Here is a 27,085-nt window from a genome sequence, read left to right on the forward strand (position 1 = left end):
TCTGTGTAGAGGGAAAACCAAAAAGGGAATAATGAATTAATATAGACTTAGATCAACACCAAGGAGAGGAGAGAAGGAAGAAAGGAAGGAAGGGAGGGAGGAAGAGAGAGAAAGAGAGAGGAAGGTAGGAAGGATGGAAGGGGAAAGGAGGGAGGGGAGAGAAAAGGAGAGGGATAGAGAGGGAAAGTGGGGGAGAAAGAAAGCAATGCAGGGGAAGCAAACAGAAAGACTAGAGTCTATGATGAAACAAAGCACCGGAAATGAGGAGGCTTCAATTAGTGACGTGATGATTAGCCTCAGCACAGGGAGTTGTGAACCTCTGGTTAAGGCAGCAACCAAAATCCAAGATAAATATCCCAGAAAAAAAAATATGGAAAAGTGAGCACCGGGTGAAATGTTGGAAGGAGAGAGAACCAGTGTTGATTTATATGAGGGTACTTCTGAAAGGGAGTGTATAACACACCCTATTGTGAGACTGACAAAATTAATTAAAAATAATATAGAATATTAATTAAAGTGAATTGAGTTGAAATGGGTATATGAGAAAGGGAAATAAAATGAAAGCCACTGATAAGTGATAACTTGATATAGTTAGAGAAAAGCTTAGAAATAGCAAAGAATGGAGTTAGCAATAAGAGCACAAATTACATTATGAATCTGTACAATTTTCACAGGGAAATATACAACATCAAAAATAAATAAAATCAAACAAAAGATGAAGCACCAACTGTAAATAAATGCTGATTCCAAAGGCAAAGCATTGCCACACTCTCAGAGCCTCCAAGACTTCACTTTAAGGCATGAAATCTTGTCTAGGCTCAGTTAGCATGAAAATTACAGGTAGAAATAAGTGAGAGCACCAGGCAGGTGAATAGCATGAGGGGTAACAAGGAGCAATATATACATGCTTATACCTGTGTTAACATAAAAGTGTATGTATGTGTGTACATGTATGCACTTGATTATGTCATGTTTAGATGCAACAAATTATAGTTGATAGGGAATACTTTGGGGGGTGGAGATGCTGATCTGTTTGTCTTTAAAGTATTAGGAGAAAGATATGACCACAAGTCAGTGAATAATCAACTCAGATAACCAGTTCTGATAGGAAAGGTCAAAAAATTCATCAGAGAACACATATGCCAGTATACACTACTTAAATTAACTAATACAAACCCAAGTAGTTCTTCCAGATAAAGTCCACAGTTATATACAAGATGAGATATCTGAAGCTGGGGAAATCACTCTAAAAGCAAAGATCTGTAGGCTGGGTTTACAGAGTCACATTTACAAAGGCGGGGTAATAGAAGTCCAGAGTGGCTCCCCAGTATTTCTTGTTCCTTAAAATGAGTATTTACTTCAAACTAAGTTGACACAGAAAGCAATTATATGAGAGCACCAAGTCGGTGCATAAGGGCAGTGAAGACAAAGGTGTTCCTATGGCACAGAGCGGCTAGCACGTAGTCTTTCTAGTAATTCTTTACACAGATCTCTTTCAATCAAAGTTCCTCCATCTCATGATCACTGCTAGCAATAACCACAGGTCAAAGCTGCAGGCAAAGCAATAATCTTATTCAGGGAATCTAGTTCCCATGAATTCATCTGCAAAGTAAGTTAGGTAAGTAAATCAACAAGTTCCTTCAGGGTCTGGCACAGTAAGTTATCTACATTATGGTACAGTGGACCTATCAAGTAGAGTTCTAATGCCAGATCTGAGACTCAAACCATAACAATATTCAGAGAGATGGATCTGTGAGGGGGCACATGATAGCAAGACACTCTACTCAATATCTAAGTTATAGGTTATCCCATCTCTGACTGAATTGCCTGTGCCAAAGTACTAATTATACAAGATTCCAATGGATAAAATGGGTGCCCAACTTAGTGACTGCTAGTCTGCATGTGGATGCAAAAGTAAGCATCCTGGGTTGAGGGCCCTGCTGTTGCTGCCGCTGCCACCACCACCACTGCTGCTGCCTCTTCATCTAGGGAGGGATCTGGATCTTCCCACTCCCCTTGAACAGAAACCTGGGAATTATCCCCTGTAGCCAAACTGGGATCCTCAAATACCGGGGGCTCTGGAACAGCCAGAGGAACTCGCAGCAGTGAAGATGTCGGGAGTTCCCGAAGCTCATGACTCTCCTGTGGCTTTATATGCTGAACCTGGGAGCTCCCACACATAAACAGCGCCTGCACCCTGAAAGATGTAATGGATCTTAGTTTGGCACGGAAGCTCCTATTGAGCCAGCAGTAGATGAAAGGATTGTAGCAGGTGCTGCTCATTGCAAACCAGTGAAAGGCATAGAAAAGCACACTGTCATTTTCTACTCCTGCATTGGAAATAAGAACCACATAGAAATTAAGTGGAAACCAACAAACTGCAAAGACCAACACAATAAGGATCAGCATCCGGATGCTCTTCTTCCTCTTCTGGTAGTGTGCCATAAGTTGACGAGCAGATGCATCACCAATAGCATTCTGGATCCACAACCTCTTTCCTAGGTGAGAATAGGTTACAACAATCACCATAAGTGGGAGGATGTACAATAAGACAAATGTCCCAAGGTCCACATATTTCGAAACCAACTTGCTGGGCCCAGGAAAGGCAGGGAGGCAGTAGCTCCTGGAAGTACCATCCCTGGAGGAAAGCAGAACAAAAGTTACAATCATAACACTAACTGAAAGGACCCCAGAAAGCTTCTACATCTTCCATAACAAGTCCCGCCCAGTCCCTTGAAACTTTAGGTCTTAATTTCTTCAATTTTAAAATTAAGGGAATGAACTAAAATGTCATCTCTTATGGGCCCAGTCTAGGTATAAATCAATCTGAAAACAGGCAAATTCTTCATTTGCAGTGATCTTAATTTGGTGGCCCATTCTGTTGGTTCCACTAACACCTTAGAATTAGAAAATGACACCATATCTTCTAATCAGGAAAATGGGGAATGGATGAAAATGAAGTTAAAAGCATTGCAAATGTCAACTTCCTGGGAGTCTCTGGAAAGAAGAAAAGGTGAAATTACCCATTATGTCTGACTTACATGCCGATGAAAGTGAACATGTTTTGGTAAATTGCATGTGGAAGAGCCAGGAACACTGCAATACTCCAGATCACGGCAACAACTATGAGGCTTTGGGTGTGTGTCAGCCTTGGTTTCATTGGGTGCAGAATTACCTACAAAAGACAAACAACACCCTTCCTGAATCAGCCCAGGTCAGTGTGGTTTGCATAATCCCACAGGTTGATGAGTTTCTGATTTGATTGAAGAGTTTTCTTGGACTATTAATTTACCTGATTCCAATATGAACACAGAAGGATTGAAGGTAGTTTAGAGGGAAAAGAGACAACGTATAAAACATACATATGGTGCTGAAACTCTGAAATTCAAAACAGTATCCAGCTGTAGGAGTATGTATGATAGCTGGGAGAAGTGTCTAGCCAGTCCACAAACATGTTCTATTCTCAAATATGGCTCCACCCTGTAGATTTCTGCAAGATATCTAACTTTCCTGGCCATTTTGCATTCCTTGATCCTTTATTCAAAAGTGTCCTCAAGTGGTCTTACCCGGTGCCGGTCCATGGCAACTGCCATCAGTGTAAGAGTTGAAACGTGGAGGGAGCAGTACTGAGCAAAACGACTTACATGGCACATGATCCTACCAAATACCCATTGTCCAGTCAGGAAACGAGCCTAGGGTATGAAACCAAGAAAAAAAGGTAGGTTATTTATTAAAATATTGTCCACAAGCATTGAAGAGAAGCTAGAGTCTAGAATGGAGGCTCTATGCATGCTTATTCTCTTTGATTTTCTTAGTCTCATCACCCCCCTCTAAAGTGGAGCGGCCTCTTTTTATGTGTTGAAACCAACTCTATATAAATCACTCACCACAGCAAATGGACTGTTGAGCAGGATTATCAAAATGTCAGATATCGCCAGATTGAAGATGAGAAGGCCTGTTGACTTCTTGATTTCCTTGTGCTTGACAAAAACTTGGCATACCAGGGAGTTGCCAAAGAGAGATATCATTATGATGACAGCATATGCCAAAGACAGCACAATCTTTGCCACGATGTGGGGATTGCCTCCTATCCATCTCTTCAATGATCCTGGTGGTCCTCCCCATTCTGTACTGGAAACATTGGTTGCATTCAGATTTGTCTGATTGCAACTTAGATCCTCGATGAATGGAACCCAACTGACATTTTGTCCGAGACAATCAGTGGAACCTTCCATCTGTGACAGCAAAGAGATGTTCATTTCTGTTTAGGGAGAAGAATTTAACAGGTGTCAAGAGACCAGAAAGGATACAGACGATGGAGTTCTTTTCCAAGTCGTGGCAAACAGAAACTCCTGACCCAAAATGGAGAGGATTAAATACTTTAGCATTTTATAGAATAATGAGTCCAAAAAAGCAAGGATCTAACGTCTTCATCTTTTTGTAAGAGAAGCCAGCAGGCTTGCTAGTCAACCCACATTCACTAAGATGATGGAATCCTGTGAAGCCAATTAGATCACCCATATAGGAGATAGCTATACCAGCCTATTTTATTACCAGGATAGTGTATAAATCTTGTCTGAGTCACTGCCTTCTAATACATATTCCATTAATTAATTGCTTAGTAATTAATGCCTAATCAGAGTTGCATTATTGCAGTGTAGCAGAATAGGTAACTAGATTATTGCCATACAGTTGTAGGGTTATGAGAGTCTGACCTTGCTACCTTGCCTTGTGAAAGCAAAGATAGGTCTTTGACTGTTTTGACTTGTGCTGAGAATTTTACATAAATAAAAAGATCAAGCCAGAAGAAATGGGCTTCTAAATAGATGACTTGTCTCCAGCTGCAGGAACTGACACCTATTTAATAATGTGCATGTTAACATACATGTAAAAGGGTAGGATGTCAGAGACTGTAAATCTTAAAGCAAGATTTTGTTTACATTTCTATACTACCCACTCCTGTCACTAGCTTGCAGTATGACTGTGCAAATAACTATGATTAACAAAAATTAGTTACATATTTCTAAATTTCAGAAAGACCTTCGAATATTTTCACTATAAAGAAATGGTAAATTTATGAGATAAAATGTATGCCAATTACCAAAGTCTAATACATTTTTCACAGTGTACATTTCTCAAAATGTAATAATATACCCATAAATATGCATAATCATTGTATAAACCAAAAATTAAAACCAAATACTTAAAAGCATTTTTGTCTTGGTTTCTCAAACTACTCAATGACAATTATATATACTTCATAAGCTGGTGGAGAAGATTAAATTAACATGCATGAAAAAAATGTTTACCATTCAAACACCTTCCTCATGATGGAAAAATCTCTGGCTTTCCTAATATTGGAAACCTACTTTTTGTTTTTATTGTTGTTCTGAAGCAAGTAAGTTCTGGCCAAAAGGGAGAAAATAGGTGTGTGTGTGTGTGTGTGTGTGTGTGTGTGTGTGTGTGTGTGTGTGTTTTTATGTGAAGTGTTTTGTTGTTAGTTCATGTCCATGGAGGTTTGCATAGACAATTATGTATATGTGTTTTGTGTGACTTATTTGTTTTAGAAAGGTATGTTCTATTTCATATGTGAACTCATACGTAACATTACTATATTTCCACAATGCAGACTTGCATTTTCTAAATAACACCTGTGTTCATTTGTGTGATATGCTTTCATGCTGTGTATTTGTGTGATGAGTTTCTCTGCTGTACATGAACTTGTATGGTATGTTTTGCTGCATGTGTCTGGTATATGTTTGTGTAGAACAAAAATGTAGTGCTGTCTGTGATATTGGTAATACTGGGGAGGAGCCACAGATTTTCCTTCTTTTTTTCCTCTCTACTTCCCATCTCTTTCTGTCTCCTCCACTCCACAAAATTTACTATGGAAAATTGGGGATGTAGCTGAGTCACATTTGGTTTTTCACTGGGTTCCATATCCAACACTCCACAATTAAATCACAAATACTTTTTAACCAGACAGAGTGCTCCCCACTTGTTAATCCAGTAGCAGCAATGTAAAAGCAGAAGAACCATAAGCTTGAGGAAAGCCTGGGCTATAATAACCAGTTTCAGGTGGAACTGCATAGTGGGAGCCAGCCTTAATAATAATGTGGTATGGGGCAAACAAGGAGAATCCTTATGCTAAAGCTAGGGATCCCGTTCACCACATATTTTCCCTGAATTTCCTTTCTGACTGGGGGGCTGTCAAGCTATGGTGGGTGGCTCCTCTAAGCAAGGGCTACATAGCATTTAAATGAGCCAAGCTTTGGGCCTTAAAGGTTTGAGCCTCTGCCCCTCCCTTCGTTTCAGGGAAGTATGGGGGAGGAGGGAGCTCTACGCAGTTTCTGGCATTTTCTAGGCCTTCAAGTGAGGAAGGGATTTAAAAAAAAATAGATTATTTATTTTGTGAAGAACTACTTCTCCCGAGAAAGACTTCTCTTTAGCCAAATGATCAGAAGGGGGCAGTGGAGAGGAATAGGTAATAGCATTCATAGCCCCTTCCTCAAATTTCAGGAGGGCGGGGCTTTAAGGAACTGCGTCATCTAGAGACCTCTTAGATTCCTGAGGGTGGTTGCTATTGGTGACCACCCCTTAACCTCTAGCAACACCCTGGAGACTAAGAATCTATAGTTCTAATTACAGAGATTTTTCTCTTTTCTGTCTTGTGGGTAGAAATGATGGTGAACACTGATTCATCCCTACCCTATGCTGGGGCCCCCTCCCCAGGTATGGAGCAAATTATTCCAGCGGGGAAGGAAAGGGTTCCTGTGGGAGAAGACTTAGCCCCTGACCACAGTCTTTTCCAGCCCACTTTCTCCCTGGAGAGGGAGATGGGGAGGATGTTGTAGGGTCTGGGGGAGGGGGACAGAGACCCTGCATCTCTGAAACTGGCAGTCGCGAGGTCAAGCTTACAGTTTGAGTGTACTTTGACGCGCAAGAAATCACCACCACCACAACAACGACAACAACATTTCATTGGGAAGCGTGACAGTATGGGGGGCTAAAACACTCTTAGAAGCACGAGAATGGGATGGGATGGAGTGAATAAGGAGGGCTTTCCAGAGGGTTTTGGAGCAGATATCCTCACTTTTCAGGAGTGCCAGGATCCCTGCTGATAGGAACAAACAAAAATCAGGAGGGAAAGTCTAGGGATTCACCCAGAGCTCTTAAGAATTGAGTATTTTGCGCTTGAGGATAACCTGTGGAAGAAATGCATCCTGAAAACAAACAAACAAACAGGTTGAGGACTAGGGGCTGTCGGCGCGTGGACTTGGGGATTCCATTCCATGCCCCCAAAACCCTTCCATTACATGGGCAGTCTGCCCATTTCCCTGTTTACCTGGTTTCAGACGCAGCAACAGCAGCTCACCCCCAGATATCTCCAGTCTTTCCTGTAAATGTTGAGACTTACCTTAGAACGTTCTATCCGGAGAAGGACTGGAAATCCAGGAGCCTACCAGCCTCAGTGTGCTGCTCAGGCAGAGGAGAGATGAAGACTGACTAGCGGACTAGCCGCCAGTCCAGGTCTCAGCGCGCCTCAGAGCCCGAGGTGTCTCTGGCTCTGCGCACAGCCTACTGCTGCAGGCAAGGAGTCGTGCGCACTCCCCCGCGTCAGTGGGACTGGGTAGTGACCCTCAGCAATAGGGGGCGGGGCCCCGCGAGGGCTGGCAGAGCTTTGCGCGAGACTTTGAGGGCTGGCAAACACACCAGGGGGGGAGGGGGGGGGGGGGGGGGATGTGGGGGGGGGCACAGGTGGCCTCCGCTGCTAGATCAGAGCTAGTTTATTTTCCACATTTCCACTGTGTGACTGGGGCTCTAGTGTTCCCTACCAAGGCGCAAGCACTCTGAGGGCTAGACCAGACAGTACATCTGGATTTGGCGGAGAGCGGTTGCTGCCGATGGGGTAAATTCCTCTTTAAAAAGCAAAAACAAAAAACAAAAAGCCCCTCACTCATCTAAATATGCCCATTTCAGTTCAGCAACCAGGATGTAATTAACATACACCCCTCTACTCAAGTTCTTTCATACCTAATCTCCTGCTTCCCACCTCCCCAAGGTAATTTGGCCTTCGATTTTATTTATTTATTTATTTATTTACCTGCATGGAGCCATACCCAAGCAAACACTATGGAGCCTTCAGAAACGCAGATTCTGGGAATCTGGAGGTGGAAGGTAGCAGGTGAATGGGAAAAACAGTTAGGGAAAGGGCATCCATCTTCAGAAAGCTGTCTTTGAGTGTACTTGCAGTGGTGCCAAACAAAATCTGTGATATAAAAACTATTCATGAGCTTTTGCAAAACCAGTGTGGGGAATGATTGCCGTGCTTCCATTTTTTTTTCATTGAAAAAGGAAAGCAGAGGGGAAAACACAAAGAAGATGAGAAGAGAGAAGCAGGAGGCTCCTGGCATAAAATTCTCACTAAAAAATAAAACAAAAACCATTATTTGGATCACTTGAGGTTCGGCTATTTTATTTCTAGAAAATTTTTTTCTGCCCTTTTGTGTATATTAAGCTAGATAAAATAGCCTCAGACTGTATTTTTAATTCACAGACCGGGTTCCTCATTTCCTCCATGATCTGTCTTCTGAATTTTCTCGAAGGACTATGTAAACAATCAGAGCTCATATGTGCGTGACTCACCAAGCCTCCCTGGGTAGAAGAGAGATGCCCTTAATCTTTGCACATCTGATTTTCACCTTTACAGGTTTCTGTAAAGCTGGATCTTTCAGGTAGTGCAAAAATCCCATCCCCCCCCCCCCTTTACAGCACATTTCTCATGAAACAGTGCAGGAGTAACGCCATCTGTCAAATTCACCAAGTATCTTCCCCAAAGACAGAGTTTTTTTATTGTTTGTTTTTTGTTTTTAATTTTTCCCCCACACCCTGGATTTCCTTCAAAGACTGCAAGAGAACCCCACCCCACGTTCTATCTTTCCATGAACTTGTGTGATAAACCTCCACCCCCACCAGTTACCTCTGGCTTTCAATAAAAGGAAATCTTCAGGATGGGAACACCCCATAATTTTTCCTCACCCCAACTTTTCCCAGGAGACATCTACAATGGGTAAAATATTTACATAAAATGTGGGTTTACCCAAAACAGAGTGGAAACAAGTTTATCATTACAGCATCTAAGATTCCTTTTGTGACCAGTTCAGCAACATTGCAGTGTCTGCTGTACGTGACCAATTCACTACACACAGGGCCAGGAGACATTCAATCTTTCCTGAACATCAAATTTATCAAAATATCCAACGTATCTTCTTGGATGTCTCATACAACTAAATTTTAGTCCTAGGCAATATTGAAGGATCCCCTTTCTTCTCACACCTTTTCCAAATACCTCTCAACAAAAAGAAACCAGCATCTTCACCTGACTCAGCATTTCCTCTTTAAAGGGCCTATCTGTTAATTTGTTGTACACTGGAAGAGAAGCCAAGTAATCTAGAAACATTGTCAACTATCCCTCCACTTTACTAAATTCCAGTAACACAATTTTTGTCTACCTATGACAGCCACGGACCAAACCCCTACATGCTCACAATGTCTTCAGACTCTAAAAGTCCCCTTGACCAACAATGTGATATCCACAACAGTGCACAGCCCAAATTATCACTTCTTAGGAGTGCCTGAGGGCAAACAATGATTTCTAGATCTAGAAGGCAGACATTTTGGTAAGAACAAGCTAGCTTTCTTTCACCCTGCAATAGCCTTGAAGTAACTGCCTGAAGATCACACAACTCTATCTAGCTTAACTGTGTCCATTCCCTTCCTGCTCCTTGTGCCTATCCTAGGTAGACAGGCAATACCATCACTAACCTACTCTTTTTTACCCTGCCAGGCTTTGATACAGTGAAGACACAGCTCTCCCTCCCATTAAGAGCCCAGGATTTGAGATGGATCTTCAGGTCGTTTCTAAAGCTGGGTTTCCTGCACTACTTGGTAGTCTTGCGAAATCTTCCATCTAAGAAACGCAGCGGCTGCACGTGTGGTTCACGGAGAGTTAGCTCAGAGCAGCCAATCAAGGGCTGAGGCAGGAGAGCACCAGCTCCAGAGCTGCCAGGCTCTTCCCACAGATCAAAGCTCTCCTGGTAACAGATTTATAGCATTTCACAGGGAAGGACAGTGTGGGCGGCGCTCCAGACTATTGGTTCAGAGAAGGGGCGCGCGGGGGGGGGAGTGGGGAGAGGCTGAGGGCTCTGTGGCTTCTTTTGCTGCCCACGGAGTGCCAGTTTTGGATGCTTTAACATGGCAAGAGGTCTTCCAAGTCACTGTTTACCGAGAATTCAGGTTCAAACACAGGCAAAATGTCTGCATTTATCTTCCACTCCACCACAACCTGAACATCTCTCTAAGGCACAGCTCTGGTCCAACAAAAAGAGATAGGGAAAATTGGCTTTGGGGTTTTTATTTTTTGTTTGTTTGGGGGTGGTGGTGGCAAACACAGGAGCACACCTGGCACTTAGACTTATGCATTGGTAATTATTTTATAATTTTTAAATCAAAATGAGAGTGGATTTTCGTTTTCACAAAAGCAAACATTTTATCTTTTTAGAAAACAGACAAAAGGGCAAATAATATTTTAAGTGGGGATATGAGTGGGCTTTCCAGGCTGCCCCTTACACAATATTATTTTAGGCATTTCCATGATACCTCAAGATAAATTCTCTGAAGTGATTTTATGGATTTATTTTAATCATATGTTACACATTTAGGAATACCCGTATATTGCGTTTATACGAGATAATTTTGTAATTTGTGTATTTTTTGTCAGCAAGTAAATGTAGCTTGCTGCAGAGATAAAGTCAAGCTAACATCTTCCGTTTCTTTTAACTTGAGACTGTTTTTAGCCTACTAAATTACCTGACCCCGTGGGTGTTTGCTTCCACATATATGTGAATTGTTAAATTAACATACTCTAATTAAAAAGTAAAACATTAAGTGACTGGAGAGGTGGCGATTAAGATCACAGTCGAAGATAGGGAGAAGTGATAATATGAGAAAAGGGGTGAGGACAATTTTGGGGGTACCCACAGAAACAGCTGACCTGAGCTAGTGGTATCTCGTTGACTCTGAATGGCAGCAGGAGAAGCTGCATAGGACCAAACTAGGCCCTTTCAATGTGAGAGTTGTGTGAGTTGGTTACTGTGGAGCCACTGGCAGTGGGAACAGGATTGATCCCTAGTGCTTGAACCAGGTTTTGGGTGCCCATATCTTTGGAGGGATACCTTGCTCATCCTAGATATGGGGGGTGGCAGCTTCTTGGTCCTGCCTCAAAGTGATGTGCCACACTTTGTTGACTCCCCATGTGAAGCCTTACCTTCTCTGAGAAGTGGATGGGAGTAGGCTGGGGGCAGGTGCGAAGACCAAGAGCGGGAGGGAGTAGAAACTGGGATTGGTATGTAAGATAAGAAAAGATTGTTTTAAGTGTAATAAAAAGATAAAAAGAATACTTACTGCTCTTCCAGTGGACCTGGGCTTGGTTCTCAGAAACCAAATAGTGGCTTACAATCTGTAACCCCCAGTTTCAGAGTATCTATTGTTTTCTTTAGGACTCTGAGGACCAAAGGAAAACAACCACCTCTTTGTAATTAACCTTCGCCACGTTACCAAACACTTCAGACTACTATATTTAAGAGCTTACTAACTCATCGTTCTGACTTCCCTCCTCCCTGCATCCCTGGATATTGATAATTGTGGTTCATCAAAGTCAGATTAATCTAAATACAGATTGTTTATGTCATTCTCACTGCATATGCAGCTTTAATGGCTTTCATGTCCCTTGAGTTCTGTCTCTCCAGAGGCTGTTCTAAAATTTGCCTTCACATCATCCAAAACTTTTCCTCAGGCACTGGCCATAACATATCTAGTTTTTAGGTTTCCACCTTCAATTATAGTTCTCAGTAAAACCTTCCTTGCCTTTTTTCTAGTGGTATATTTAAATATAGTTCACACAATATACAAATGTCCCAAGTAAGCGATTTTTGGGTTGTTGGAATACATTCTAGAACCTTTTCATGACAATAAAAGAAAAAACATGCTACCCATTTCTTCCAATTTGCACCTAAAGCATCCCTCAACCTTAAAAAATAACTAATGTACTTTCTGCATATAGAATTATTCAATATATGATTTTATGACCAGATTGTTTTACATAAAATAGTGGTTTCCTTTATAAAATATTACTATACTTTATATGTATATGTGTTGTGCCTGCATACATGTATGTGTACCATATGCGTACATGGTGCCCTCAGAGGCCCAAAGAAGACACTGGATACTCTGGAAATGGAGTTACAGATTGTAAGCCATCATGTGGGTCGTGGGAACCAGACCCAGGGCCTCTGGAAGAGCAGTCAGTACCCTTAATCACTGGCCCATCTCTCCAGCCACTTTATTTTTAAATTAGAGTATGTTAGTTTAACATGGGAATGAGTTTCATTGTGGTATTTTCATATGGATATGTAATGTACATTGGTCATAATTCTCCCTCCTATTTGTCTCCTTCTACATCACTAATAGTTTCTGTCCCTCAACTTTAATATCATGTCTTTTTTAATTCCTCTAAATTCCACACAAAAGAGAAAATAAAAGGCTTATTATGTTTTTAGATTTGAAGGGAACTAGACCTACCAAGGACACAAGTCTCTGGGTATGACTACAAGGGACTGTTTAGGTGTTGATAATTGAGGTGTGATGACCTACCTAGAATATGACTGGCACCATTACATGGGCAACAGTCCTGGACTGAATGAGAAGGAAAGGTAGGATGAGCATACATATTTATTTTTCTCTGCTTCTTGAGTACAGATACAATATAAGCAGCTGCCTCATGCTGTTTTCACCATGACTTCCTCACTATAAAAGACTGTGAGGTAAACCTTGAGAACTCTGAGCCAAAACAAACCCTTTCTCTCTTAAGTTTCCTTTGTCAGGTATTCTATTATATTAACAAGACAAAAGTCTAATAGTCTTGTCTTCCTGAGTCTGGCTTATTTCACCTTACAGGGTGATCTCAATTTCTATTGAATTTCCTGCAGATGACAAAATTTCATTCCTTTTGGTTTTTTTTGGCTGAATAGAACCCTTAGGTAAATATATACTACATTTTTAAGGATATATTTTATTATTAATGGTGTGTGTGTGTGTGTGTGTGTGTGTGTGTGTGTGTGTGTGTGTACGCTCACATGTGCATGCATGTACCAACACACATGTATATACATGAATGCAGGTTCCTCCTGAAGCTGGAAGAGGAAATTGGATTCCTCAGAGATGGAGTTATACACCTGGCTAATATGGGTACTAAGAACAGGTTTCCAGTCCTCTAAAAGAGCAAGAATTGCTGTTAACTGTTGAGTCATCTCTCCAGCCCTCTACCACATTTTATTAATCCATCTGCTGACGGGCACCAAAGTTAATCTCTTCATTTAAATATATAAACAGTACTATAGTAGGAAATTACCAATATGGAGTCAGGTAGAAATATAAGGGTATTTAATGGCTACAGCTTCCCCTACACAGTACTATAATAAACATGTGTGAGACATGTTACATTGATTTGATTCTTTTTGCATACATGAAGATGTGATAGAGCTGAAATGCTTTATAAGTCTATTTTTTTAGTGTTTTGAGGAAAGACCATCCTAATTTCTATACTTACTGGAATAATTCATGTTCTTACCAGAATTTTACAACTTTTAAAAATACCTTACATCTTCATCAACATTTACCATTATCTACTTTCTTAATTATAATCATTTTGACTACTCTATTTACTTTTTGTTTGTTTTAAGCTAGACTAGTTATATTGTGCAGGCCATCCTGCACTCATAATCCTTTTTCTTCACTCAGCCTATGCTAGGATGGCAGGCCAGCAGTACATTCTCCATGTAATGTTGATTTATATGTGTCTGGTAGTTAAAGGCCTTGAACATTTTTCATTTAGATTTGACCATTTGTTCTCCCTTGTTTGAAGATGGATGTTCACTTCATTTGCTCGTTCATTAATTAAGATATTTGCTCATTGGTATTTGTTCACTTTTTTATGTCCTGGATATTAATTTCTCTCTCAATCTTAGATATTTACTTTTCCTCTTGAGGTGTTGAGAACAGGATTCTTTCTAATTTCTTTCACAGTGAGTCATTTCCCCCTATACTTGCATTTCTTTTTATAAATATGTATTATCTTCCTTACAGCTATCATAGTGTGCATGAATTATGATCTCACAGTGGTGTTTATTTGCAATTCTGCAGTCACAGATGTTGTTTAGTATCTCTTTATGTGACAGGTAACAATTTGCATATCTTCATTGTAGAAGTTTCTATTTAAATATTTTGCTTATTCTAATTTTTTGATTTTTCAGTTATTGAATCTTTTGTCTTGTTTATGCATTGTGAATTTAAGTCCTTTATTTTATATATGATTTATCAATAGTTTCTCTTCTAAGTTTTTTCTCCATTGATAAATTGAAACACAAGATACTTTACTTTTTATTATATTCACTGTATTTAATTCACTTTTATTACTGAGCTTTTTGGTGCCACATGTAAGAAACAATCTTTTTCTTATTTATTTATTTTACATACTGACTGCATTTTCCCCACCCTCCTCTCCTCCCATCCCCTTCCTCCACCCCCCCCCAATACACTCCTCTGTTTCCTTTCAGAAAGGTGCAGGCCACACAGGATTATCAACAAAGTATGGGATATCAAGTTAAAGCAAGACATGCACCTCCTTCGTGTTTAGGCTGGGCAAGGCAATCCAATATGAGGAATAGGTTCCCATGAGCCAGCCAAAGCATTAGGGACAGCCCCTGCTCATATTGTTAGATGCCCCATAAATAGACCATGTTTATCTGTCACTTATCTGTAAAGGGCTTATATAGGTCCCATGCAGAAACCTGGTTGTTGGTTCAGACTCTCTGAGTTTCTATGAGTCAGTTGTTTCTATGAGTTAGTTGTTTCTGTGAGTTTTTTGTGATGTCCTTGACCCCTCTGTCTCCTACAACCCTTCCACCCTCTCTTCTTCAGTTACTGGATGAAGTCTCTCTGATAACAATTGGACTAGTCACCAATCTGATCACAGGAGATGGCAAGTTCAGCCTACGTATCCACTATTGCTAGGAGTCTTAGCTGGGGTCTTACTTGTAGATTCCTGGGAGTTTCCCTTTTATCAGGTTTCTACCTGTCCCCATGTAAAGTTTTTCCTTTCTAGTCATCTCTTTCAGTACGCTCCCCTCCAGACACACACCCCAAACAATTCCCTCAAGTTCCTGTCCCCACCTGCCTAGTTGTCAGGATGGCTGAAGGGCCTCAGTTGCTGCATTCAGAAAACATCACTTAATGCAAGGTCATAAAGATTTATTCCTATCATTTTAAAAATAAAATTTTCAGTTTTATGCATTTGAGATTTTGTTCCTTTATAAGTGAATTGCTGAATGCCATATGAAATATGGGTCCTATTTCCTTTATCCGCATGTAATAGTCTGTAAAATACCATTTGTTGAAAATATTATTCTTCCTTCAGTACATTCCTTGGAATATTTTTGAAAATCAGTTCACTGTAAACATAAAAAGTAATTTTTGAATTCTCAATTTTGTTCTCCTGATACCTATATAACATTATCTCACCATCCTGATTGCTATAACTTTGTAGTAAATTTTAAATAGGTATTTGTGCATCAGATGTTTTCATTGTACAAGAATGATTTTGTTCTTATGCATTCCTCAGATATTCATGCAAATTCTGGGATCAGCTGTTCAGTTTGGATAAAAATAGCCAGTCAGAAGTTTGATAAGGATTCCATTGATATATACCTACCTATTGTGAAGAGCTTTAACATCTTAATATTTTACCCTCTAATCTAAGAATATGGGAAAAGCAGGATATCTTTCAGCTTATTTACATTTCATTTAATTTTTCAACAATGATTCACAGACTTCAAGTAAATACATTTGTATTTCTCTTGTTAAATTTATATTTTTGTTATTTTTACTAGAGACCTTCTAGTAATAAAGTGCTACAGTATGTCTTTATACAGACTATGAATGCATAACAGATATTTCTGTACTTTTATATTTTATCACTTTCATTTAAAAATGTTGTTTAGGTCTACATACAATTCTTAGATAACAGGTTATAGTACTTTTGGTATACTCTCCCTCTACCTTCTGAACTTAATTTCTGATTTTCATCTTATTGAAGGTTCCTTTGTATTAGAAAGATACCTTTGTTGTGTAACTTTGAGTTTGGAAACACACAGAGGGGAGTGGGAGACTGTCTTTGCATTCAGCATTTAAACTAATACACATTAAGTTATGGATCTCTAAGTTTACTTTGAATTAATTGATGGGTTTTTTATTTAGCATCATTAATTTTTCTTTCTGTTAGAATTATATAATCTCTATTGACCTATCTTCAAAATGTTAGTTCTACAGTACAAATTTGTTGTATCACTCTAGTAAATTTTCATGGTTCATGGCACTTTTTCTGTAGAACTTATACATGCTTATTTTTATTTATTGATATACTGTAATTTAAAGCATTGTAATTGAAACTTCTTTTATTTAACTAGGCACATTCCCTTTAGTTAAATTGCTATCTGTTGAATTCAAATTCAAAAATGCTGCTTCTCAGAGGAAGTTTCCATTGCCAGTATTTTCTCCTGTGGATTTCTGCATGCGTCACATGGTGGGTATCTTTTTTTTAAGTGCATGTTTTAGATAATCTATTGTGTAAACTCTATAACTAAAAGTAGAAATTGTTATTTGCTTATTTATTTGTTTTATTGAACGGACTGTACAGTTTCAGTGAAGTAAATTTCCACTACAACAATCAGCCTCTGATGTTGCTGTTCAGTGAGTTCAGGCTTAGATACTGCACAGTCATTCTGGGATGACAGTGGTGTTAGCAAGAATGTTTTTGCCTCTTTTCCTGATCTCTTTCTTTCATCTGTCTGCTCTGATGGTATCATACCCAGGTATTAACTTTCAGTGATTGCCAGATGATTGCAATATTGTTTTCAACAATGCCCTGGAAAATAAATTGCTCTACAGTGATGCAATTAAATGTGGACTTCTTTGCAGGGTTAGAGTTTTAAGGCCAGACTCCGAGACCCTCTCTAAAGTGCAGGTTGAAGATTGTTTTTAGCCATCTAATTTCCTGGCTCTTGCTTTTAATCTAGCTAATCTAAGGCTTAGGTTATTTTTCTTATTGGGCCACCAGATATATTTGCATTGTTTATTATCTAACTCTCTAGATTTCAGTAACTTTAAGGATTGACTTTCCTTATTTTCAAAGAATGTTATATTTGAGAGGGATATTTAACTACTATTCTTGTGTACTGCCTTTCCCTTTGTATAAAACCTCTGTATCACTGTTCCAGATCCAGAGGAAGGAAGTGTCTTTATCCTGGAGAGACACTTGCTTTATAAGCAGAATGCTAAGCAGGGTGATAACCATTAATCATGTACACCTACCTCTTCTGCCTTGGATTCTCTTTCTCACAAACTAAATGAAGATCAGTTTTTACTGTTTGTGTCTCACCCTTGACTGGGATATACCTTGTATTATTTTTGCAGGTTTGAGGCATTCTAAAACTCACAGCTTTTATCTGTATTAGACGTTCGGAAACACAGATGTTAAATGGGTAAGAAATATTGCGTTCCTACCCTGTTTCAGAAGATGTTATGCTTATATATTGGCATCTTGGAAGAAAGGAGACTTGCATTTTGGATGCTTCTGTCCATTATAGAGCATTGATCTTACAAAGCTGGGGATGGGAGAAAGGAGCAGGTCAGAGTTCAAACTCAACAGTTTTCATTATGACCAAGAATTACTGAATTTTCTTGAATGAAAGTCTTATAATTTGTGGCTTGTCCTTAGGGTAATTTGTAGAAATGTTAGTGGGCTATATGATTATTTCTAACTTTTACTAGGGTAGTGGTTTAACTAGAGTAAATCAGTTAGGATACTTGTCACTTTGACAAAATACCCTCCATAAACAACTTGAAAATTTTATTCTGGCTTATGCTTACATGTGTTTCAATCAATAATTGACTAGCTCCAATTGTTTCTGGACTGTGGTGAGAAGGATAATTATGGAGACAAAATGTGGAGTAGTCAATTAGCTTACCTCTCTGTGGTGATGTGTTATTTATGATTTATTAAAGCTTACCTGGGGGTATAGAAGGCAAAGCTAGCCACAAGCCACAGTAACAGGTAATGGTGATAAACAGCTTTGATCCCAGAAGCCATACTAGCTAGCCATAGAGCCAGGCAGTGGTGGCACACACCTTAATCCCAGGACTCAAGAAACTACCAGATGGATATCTGTCAGTTCACGACCACAATGAGCTACATGAAGTTGATCCAGTCCCAAATTGAAACAGCTCACACGGTGGTGATCTGAGTACTTGGGATCACATGCCTTTCTTTAATCCCTGCACTAGGGTGTTATGAAAGGAAGAACCAAAGGGTCTTATAAAGATATAGTCTCCAGCCACATTGTGGAGAAGATTTCAGTCTGAGGATTTGTGGAGCTAGCCCGATCACCCTTTCAGTCTGAGGTAGAGGTAAGAGCTAGTGGCTGCCTGCTTTGCTTATCTGACCGGCAGCTTGAACCCCAATATCAGTCTCTGGGCTTTTATTATTCCTGTTACATCTCACAGCAGACTGGAAACAGAGAGAATGCTTCTGATTTCCCCTCTTTTAGTCTGTCACAACTCATTGCCTTTTGGGTGGTACCACCCACATTCACAATGAGTGTTCCCCATTAGTTAATTCTCTCGGGAAATGCTCTGCCCTAGTGGTTGGTTCTCTTTATCCATTTTCTTGCTGCTTAACAACATCCTCAATATAAAACATCACAGTAAGCATAAGGGACCTCCACACATCACCACTCCAAACAGCATTCATTCCCTCTTCTTGACATTTTAAATCAATATACAACACAAGGCAGAAAGTAAAATATATACACGTACATGTTTGTGCTTATATTATGTATATACATGTGTATATAATTTTTATCCTCTCTCTTTTCTAATTTTCTATAAATTCTTTTCCTTAATTAAACAGAAAAACTATATAGATACTCTTACACTGCTTCATCATAAATCCTTGTAATGTTATAACTGTTTTCTTATTGCCTACTCTGTGCTGTGCCTAGAAATGAAGGTAAACAGGAAGATGCAAGGCTTAATTAGACACAGTCCCTATCCAATATTACCAAAAAGATAAATATGGACATGACTTAAAACAAGGCAAAGTATGATCACTTACGCAGAGATGCATAAAGAAAATGCTCTCTAAAAAGCCTAAACTTTTGTTCTTTTTCTCCCCGTCACTTGGATATAGAGTTAGGGTCTCCATATTGTTTAATAGTCTCTGATTCTAGAAGATGGCATTTAACTTGTACCTTCCTTAATGGGCCAGGAACTAATTGATGGAGGTGGTAAAGAGAAAATTATAAGCAAAGTAAAAATAGCTTTTAGGATCTGAATTAGGCAGGCTAGACAAAGAGAACTCGGCCAAATTATGAAGTCCTTGAAAAACCAGGCTTTGGAGTTGAAATTTCCTTCTGTAGACAGCCCAGTATTATAACATATTTTAATATAAAAATGGCATGATTGGTTGAGAAGGTTAAGGTGTGCAACAGCAGAATGAAAGATGGGTGTTTCAGGAATGGTAATGAAGAGTAAGGATATCAACGAAAAAGGAAACTATTACTACTTTCTACAGGACAAATGAGAAGGATTTAATTTCCAGCAATAAACAATGGGTGAACAAGTGAAAATAGTGAAAGGCCAGTGTGATCTTTTAAAACTGATAGTACAAGCTTTCAAAACTAATTTCATGACTATAAACTTGGAATGAAGGTTCAAAGTTCAAGTGATTCCAAGACCTGTAGGCATATCCATATGCTATAATGATTAAGACCTGATTAATTTTAGAATAGAAACTTAAGCACCACTTGGCAGTCTGTATCCACTTACCACTTCAGAGGAATATTTCAAGAACGCAGAAGTAATGTCAAGTCATTAGTCCTTTATGGAATAGAAAGGGAAGACACTTTAAAGTTTATTCATGCTTCTAAGATGATTTGGAATACACATTTATAAGGTAGTTTAAATTTTTTAAATTTAGGTATTTTACCCCAAGGTCTAACAAAGAAGGCTTTGTATGAAACTACCTCACAAATAGCTGCTGAATAGAATATAACCAGGTGTTACGATATAATATTTTATGCAGGAAGACTAAACAAATCAAGCCAGACAAAGCATTTCTGGATAATATTCAAATATGATATTAAATATACAAAGAATTCATGTAGTCTTTTTTAAATTTTTTATTTATTTAAAAGTTTTTATTTCATTTTACATACCAACTACCGTACTCCCTCCCTCTCAATCTCCCACTCCTTCCACCTTACCCCCATCCCACCCTTATCCTCTCCTCAATAATGATTAAGCCTCCCATGGGGAGTCAACAAAGTGTGGCATATCATGTTGAGGAAGGACCAAGCCCCTTACCCATGTATCTAGTCTGAGCAAGGTATCTCTCCATAGGGAATGGGCTTCAAAAAGTCAGTTCATGTACTAGGGATAAATCCTGGTCCCACTGCCAGTGGACCCACAGACTTCTTAAGCCACAGAACTGTCACCCACATGTAGAGGGCCTAGTTCAGTACTATGCAAGTTCCTCAGCTATCAGTCTAGAGTCAGTGAGCTCTCACTAACTTGGGTCACCTGTCTCAAAGGGTTTCCCCATCATGATCTTGACATCTTTCCTCATATATTCCCTCCTCCCACTATTTACCAGACTCTGGGAGCTCAGCCCAGTGCTTAGCTATGGATCTTTGTATCTGCTTCCATCAGTTACTGGATATAGGGTTATGATGACAATTATGGTAGTTATTAATCTGATTATAGGGGAAGGCCAGTTCAGGCACCTTCTCCACTATTGCTAGGAATCTTAGCTGGGGTCATCCTTGTGGATGCCTTGGAGTTTCCCTAGCACCAGATTTCTACCTAACTCCATAAAGGATCCCACTATCAAGATATCTCTTTCCTTGCTCTCCCTCTCTGTCCCTACCCCAACTTAACTATTCTGTTCCCTCAAGTTCTCCTTTCCACTCCCCTTCATCCTTTCCTCCCCACACTTGAAATTCATTCAGGAGATCTTATCTATTTCCCCTTACGGGGCCATTTATGCATGTCTCTTTTAGGGTCCTCTTTGTTACTTAGGTTCTCAGGGTTATGGATTGTAGCCTGGTTATCCTTTTCTTTGTGTCTAATATTCACTTATGAGTGAGTACATACTGTGTTTGTCTTTCTGGATCTGTGTTATCTCACTCAGGATGGTTTTATCTAGTTCCAAACATTTTCCTGCAAATTTCAAGATGTCATTATTTTTACTGCTGAGTAATACTCCATTGTGTAAATGTACCACATTTTCTTTATCCATTTTTGGTTGAGAGGTTGTTTCCAGGTTTTGGCTATTTTGGCTATAACAAATAATACTTCCATGAACATAGTTGAACATATGTCCTTCTTGTATGAATGTGCATCCTTTCTGGTATATACCCAAGAGTGGCATTGCTACGTCTTGAGGTAGAGTGATTTCCAACTTTATGAGAAACCACCATACTGATTTCTAAAGTGACTGTACAAGTTTGAACTCCCACAAGCAGTGGAGGAATGTTTCCTTGACTCCACATCCTCTCCAACATAAGCTGTCATCAGTGTTTTTTGATCTTAGCCATTCTGACAGGTGTAAGATGGTATCTCACAGTCTTTTGGTTTGCAATTTACTGATGGCTAAGGATGCTGAGCAACTCCTTAGAAGTCCTTCAGCCATTTGAATTTCTTCTGTAAAGAATTCTCTGTTTAGCTCTGAACCCCATTTCTTAATTGGATTATTTGGTATTTTTATGCCTAGCTTTCTGAGTTTTTAAAATATATTTTGGATATCAGCTATCTGTCTGATGTGGGGTTGGTGAAGATTTTTTTCCCATTCTGTAGGCTGCCATGTGCTTTGCCTTAGAGAAGTTTCTCAGTTTCAGGAGGTCCTGTTTATTCATTGTTTTTATCAGTGTTTGTGGTACTGGTGCTATATTTAGGAAGCAGTCCCCTGTGCCAATGTATTCAATGCTATTTCCCAGTTTCTCTTCTGTTAGGTTCAGTGGAACTAGATTTATGTTGAGGTCTTCGATCTATTTGGACTTCAGTTTTGTGTATGGATCTATTCGCATTATTCTGCATGTTCACATCCAATTATGTCAATACCATTAGTAGAAGATTCTTTTTTATCCACTGTAAAATTTTGGCTTCTTTGTCAAAAATCAGGTGTTCACAGGTGTGTGAATGAATTAATGTCAGGCTCTTTGATTGGATTCATGTGGTCTTAAGTGAAGGGTATAAAATCATAGAAAGAGCAACTGTATATTCATTTAGTCTGTAGTGAAAGGGAGAAAAATAGAGCAGATTCAGAAATAGACAATTAAAAGGGATTGGAAAAATGGAAGATCAATTATGTGTGTATAAATCCGGAGAAATTCTGTATATGGACTGGAGTATATATTACCTTTGGGTTAAAATGCACAGCAATGCAGAAGTAGCCATGTGTGAACATGCCATAGAGTATTACATCAATTTTTTGTTGAAACCATTCTACAAATAATGTATACCTATTGTGCACTAGGCATTGTATTAGATGTAAATAAAATGACCAGTAAATGATGAAATAGAATGGAAAGATAATTAAGGCACCATTGGTAACTATGGTGAGCAGAAAGGAGACAACAAGAAGGAATGACTTGTCATGAGGACCATTCAAATTTAAAAATATTTGACTATTGCTTAGTTTCTATTTCAACACAGACTTTTGTCTTAAATTTAAATACATCTTGTCTCAAAAATCTCTAAGGGAAGTGAGGGCACATGAAGCCACTTGAGACCTCTACCCTCTATGTGCCAGTTAAAAAAAAAAACTTCAGGATGCTTGTGACAATGCTATGGTAAAGATCTGGAGAGTGGCAATATCAATTTTCAATTATGAGTTATATTCATGCATATTCTGTTGTCCTATAAATTTTAGACTTTGTAGGAACAAGTATCAGAAATATAAGTCTATCTCCTTCTCCATCTCTTTAGATGGACTTAAAGACCCATACCTGTGGAGGGGAAAATTGTCAACAATAGGCAGCAAAATCACCAAGAGCTACATGAATCGTGTATACAGTAAGGACTATGGAAATTCTGAGCAGAGAGAGAGGGGTATTATAATTTGCAAACTGATACAATAATAATCTAGATAATACAGGACTTTATAAGACTCTTGTAGGCCAGGAAATGTTTCAAGATTTGTAGAGATAAATATGGAATATGGCAGGCTGAGCAAAGTACTAGCTTTTGGGTAATGGGTTGAAGAATGAAATTTTAATTATTATGGTAGTGCGATAAAATTATGTCAGATATCAGTACAAGTGAAGCAAGAGGAGAAAAAAATTTATTTAAATTTCACAGAATTATTGAATACAAAGTTTAAATAATTAGGTTGTCATGGATAGCGATGGTTAATGCTATGGTTACCTACTGCCAGCTATGCATCAGGCACAGTGATAGTCTGGCTATGACTCAGATATTTCTGATTTTCTTGCTGTTATAACTACCCTCTAGAGAAATCTAGAGTCTTCGTGTAACTGTATGTTAACTTGACACAAATGAGAGTCATTTTGGAAGAAAGAACCTCAGTTGAGAAATTGTTCCCACCAAATTGTTCTTCAGGAAAGCCTGTGGTGCATTTCCTGGATTGATGTAGGAGGCCCCAGTTCACTGTGGGCAGTTCCACTTCTATACTGGTGTATCAGAAGAAGGAAGACTGAGCAAACCATGAGGATCAAGGCAGGAAACAGCATCCCTCCACGGTTTCTGCCTCCAGGTTTCTGGTTGATGTTCCTATCTGACTTCTCTCCAGGATGGCCTATTAGTTTTAAGCTGAAATAAACTCTTTCCTCCTCATGTTTCTTTTGGGTATGGTGTTTTATCACAAATAACCCTAAGAAAAGTATAGAGTCTTCCCTATGTTGTTGAGTACTAGCAGATGTTTTGGAGCATGACACATTCATTGCTAAAATTTGGGGGAAATCAGGCACAAAAAATCCATAATTGTCATGTTGATTCATTCTGTTTCCCTATTATCTCCTTTTTTCTTTCCTTGCCTCTTTCTGTACTCTGTCTACATCCCAAACATGTCCTTTCTATGAACCTCAAACCTTCACTCCATTCTTTCTGTGTGTTCCAATGTCCATATGTGCAGCTCCAGAGCAATATGGAAAGATTTGGGTTATATATAACATTATTTTTGAACTGAGAATAACAAGGGTATCTTGACCAGAATCCTCTAAAATGAGAGATTAAACGTCAAGAAAAGTCTAATTTCCATTACTGACTGAAGAAGCTGTAACATTAAAACTCCTAATAGCTAGTGTGAATAATATGAAAACATATGAAGTATGCAACCTCAATATAACATATTTTATATCAACTTCAAAATAATTATGCACAGTAGTGTGTCTTTATGGCAATTAGGCATGTTTCCAAGAAGATCCTTAACATTTGTATTTAATGCTCACATATATACACAAACAGTACACATCTTACCCATCTATGTGCATATATTCATCTTTATTTTCAATATGGAAGTAAACTAGGCCAGCAAGACAATGTGAACTGGAAGCAGCTTGTGGTTTTCCTTTGTAGAAAACTGGAAGACAACAGATGACACTCAAGCATGGTTTGATAGAGTCTCCAGGGAATAATCTGGGGAAAGATGAAAAAACAGCTGGTTGTTGACTCTGGTGTTTCATATATGAAAGTCAATGCAAAAATATAGCAAAACCCTGAAAAATGGAGACTACATGTCTCCTCCAAAACAATAATTATGGCAATGAGAGTGACTTAGAAAAATTTCCACATAAGGGATTGAAAACAATTTGCTATAAATGTGTTACAAGAAATCAAAGAAAATGGGGAAAAAACCTTCCTTGAAGTTCAAAGAAAACACACATATACTCACACACACACACACACACACACACACACACACACACATATACTCACACACACACACACACACACACACACACACACACACACACACACACACACACTTTCTCTCATACAAACTCATACCAAATGAATGAAATGAGAAGTCAAGGCAAGATATGTAACTGTAATTTAATAAACAGAAATAGTGAAGAAAAGTGAAACTGAAGTGCTGGAAGTGATATTTTTAATCATTCAAATAAACAGCTAAGTGAGAAGTTTCCCCAACAGAATGGATGACACGGAGGAGAGAAGATGAGGTCTGGAGAGAAGGTAGGGGAATTGGAAGACTCAAGCAAGAACAAAAAAAATAATAAAAATATATGGTTGGAACTTAAGAGATCATTAAGACATAATGAAAAGATGAAATTTCCAATAATGGCATTAGACGAAAGAGAATAATTCCATGGCAAAGGTCAAGAAAATATTTTTGAAGAAATCAAAGCACTGAACTGAACTGGACACCAGTTGCAGAAAAGGATGAGTGATGAGCAAAGGGGTCCAGACCAGGCTGGTGAAACCCACAGAAATAGTTGACCTGAACAAGGGGGAGCTCTTGTTCCCCAGACTGATAGCTGGGATGACAGCATGGGACTGATCCAGACCCCAGGAACATGGGTGTCAGTGAAGAGACCTCGGAAATCTATGGGACCTCCTGTAGTAGTTCAGTACTTATCCCCAGCATAGGTGTGGGCTTTGAGAGCCCATTCCACATAGAGGGACACTCCCTGAGCCAAGACACACAGGGGTGGGTATAGGCCCTATCCCAAAGGATATGATAGACTCTGATGACACCCTATGGAAGGCCTCACCCTTCCTGGGTAGCAGAAAGGATATGTGATAGGTAGGGTTTTAGTTGGGGGGGTGGTAAGGGAAGAAGGGAGGGAGAGGGAACTGGGATTGACTTGTAAAACAATCTTGCTTCTAATTCAAATAAAAAAAATCTGCAAAAAAAAATTCTCAGTCTTTGTGTAAGAGATGCTGTATCAGTCAAGGTTCTCTAGAGAAACATATATACGAACATGATCACATGTGCATGATTGCACACACACACACACACACACACACACACACACACACACACACACACACACGGATTTATTATATTGTCTTACATGCTATGGGTCCAAATCTTCCCCCAATGGCAGTCTCCCAAAGTAAAGTTGAAGAACCTAGTAGATGTTCAGAATACAAGACTCTATGTCTCACTTGTTCTCCAGTATATACCAAAATCCTGAAGATGTAGGCTCTAATGTCAGTGAAGGAATGAACTTGCCAGTGAGAATAGGAAGAAGCAGGCAAAGAGAGAGCAAGTTTCCGTCTTCTGTGTCCTTTATATAGGCCATCAGCAGAAGGTGTGGTCCACATAAAAGATGGGTCATCTCACCTCAAAACATCTGGATTTAAAGTGAGTCTTTCCATTACAAATAATTCAATCAAGAAAAAGCCTTTGCCAGTGTAGCCAGCCAGATACTTGGGTTTAGTTAATTCAGATGTAGATTAAGTTGTTAACAAAGAATAGCCATAACAGATGCTTAACCATGCAGAACACTAGCATATATAACACTGAGTAGAAAAGACAAGAATAAAACTTCCTTACATCATACTGTAGTTGAAAAATACATAACAAAGGATATTTATTAAAAGTTGTAAGAGAGAAACACCAACAGTTCCCTCAAGAGCAAATGTGCTTAGAATGTTGTATTTAAACTTATGAAAGACCAGAGCTAACAACTGAGAATAATACAATATCCCCCTGCAAAAAAAGAAAAGAAATACTTATAATAATTTAAAGCCAAGAGAAATGTGTCCATGTTCCAATGAGGGCAAAAGAATTTATTACCATCAAGCCAGCTCTGCAGAAGATACTGAATTGGAATAATCAGAGGAGAGAGATGAAAACACACTAGAGGTTACAGGAAATAATAAAACATGATAAAACAGTAGTTAAGCAAATTATAACTAAGAAAACACC

General features: G+C 39.0%; 1 protein-coding gene and 1 long non-coding RNA gene across 2 annotated transcripts in view; one reads left to right on the forward strand and one right to left on the reverse strand.

Moving 5' to 3' along the window:
• Positions 1–1,881: 1,881 nt before the first annotated feature.
• On the reverse strand, positions 1,882–11,218 carry LOC100751949 (probable G-protein coupled receptor 83). Its single transcript, XM_027431922.2, has 8 exons — positions 11,153–11,218; positions 9,946–10,094; positions 7,874–7,919; positions 7,346–7,397; positions 3,888–4,261; positions 3,567–3,692; positions 3,042–3,175; positions 1,882–2,638 (listed from the first exon to the last, which is right to left on the reverse strand). Exons 1-8 carry the CDS (start codon positions 11,216–11,218, stop codon positions 1,882–1,884), a joined length of 1,704 nt encoding a protein of 567 aa, XP_027287723.2.
• Positions 11,219–12,310: 1,092 nt separating this feature from the next.
• LOC107978846 overlaps positions 12,311–27,085 on the forward strand; it is a 51,931-nt gene continuing 37,156 nt past the window's right edge. The window contains exons 1-3 of the long non-coding RNA XR_003488184.2: positions 12,311–15,950; positions 16,581–16,696; positions 17,587–17,654. This is a non-coding gene — a long non-coding RNA (uncharacterized LOC107978846). The remainder of the gene's footprint in view (positions 15,951–16,580; positions 16,697–17,586; positions 17,655–27,085) is intronic.

The sequence above is a fragment of the Cricetulus griseus genome, chromosome X, assembly GCF_003668045.3.
Source record: "Cricetulus griseus strain 17A/GY chromosome X, alternate assembly CriGri-PICRH-1.0, whole genome shotgun sequence".
NCBI lineage: Eukaryota > Metazoa > Chordata > Mammalia > Rodentia > Cricetidae > Cricetulus > Cricetulus griseus.

Excerpts from the sequence above, each read along its gene's own strand:
- LOC100751949 (XM_027431922.2), bottom strand. The coding sequence starts at position 11,218 with ATGGGCACCCAAAACCTGGTTCAAGCACTAGGGATCAATCCTGTTCCC. Across the intron at positions 10,095-11,152 it reads CCACTGCCAGTGGCTCCACA|GAGAGCTTTGATCTGTGGGA; the intron begins GTAACCAACTCA and ends ATCTGTTACCAG. Across the intron at positions 7,398-7,873 it reads GCTCTCCGCCAAATCCAGAT|GAAAGACTGGAGATATCTGG; the intron begins GTACTGTCTGGT and ends CAACATTTACAG.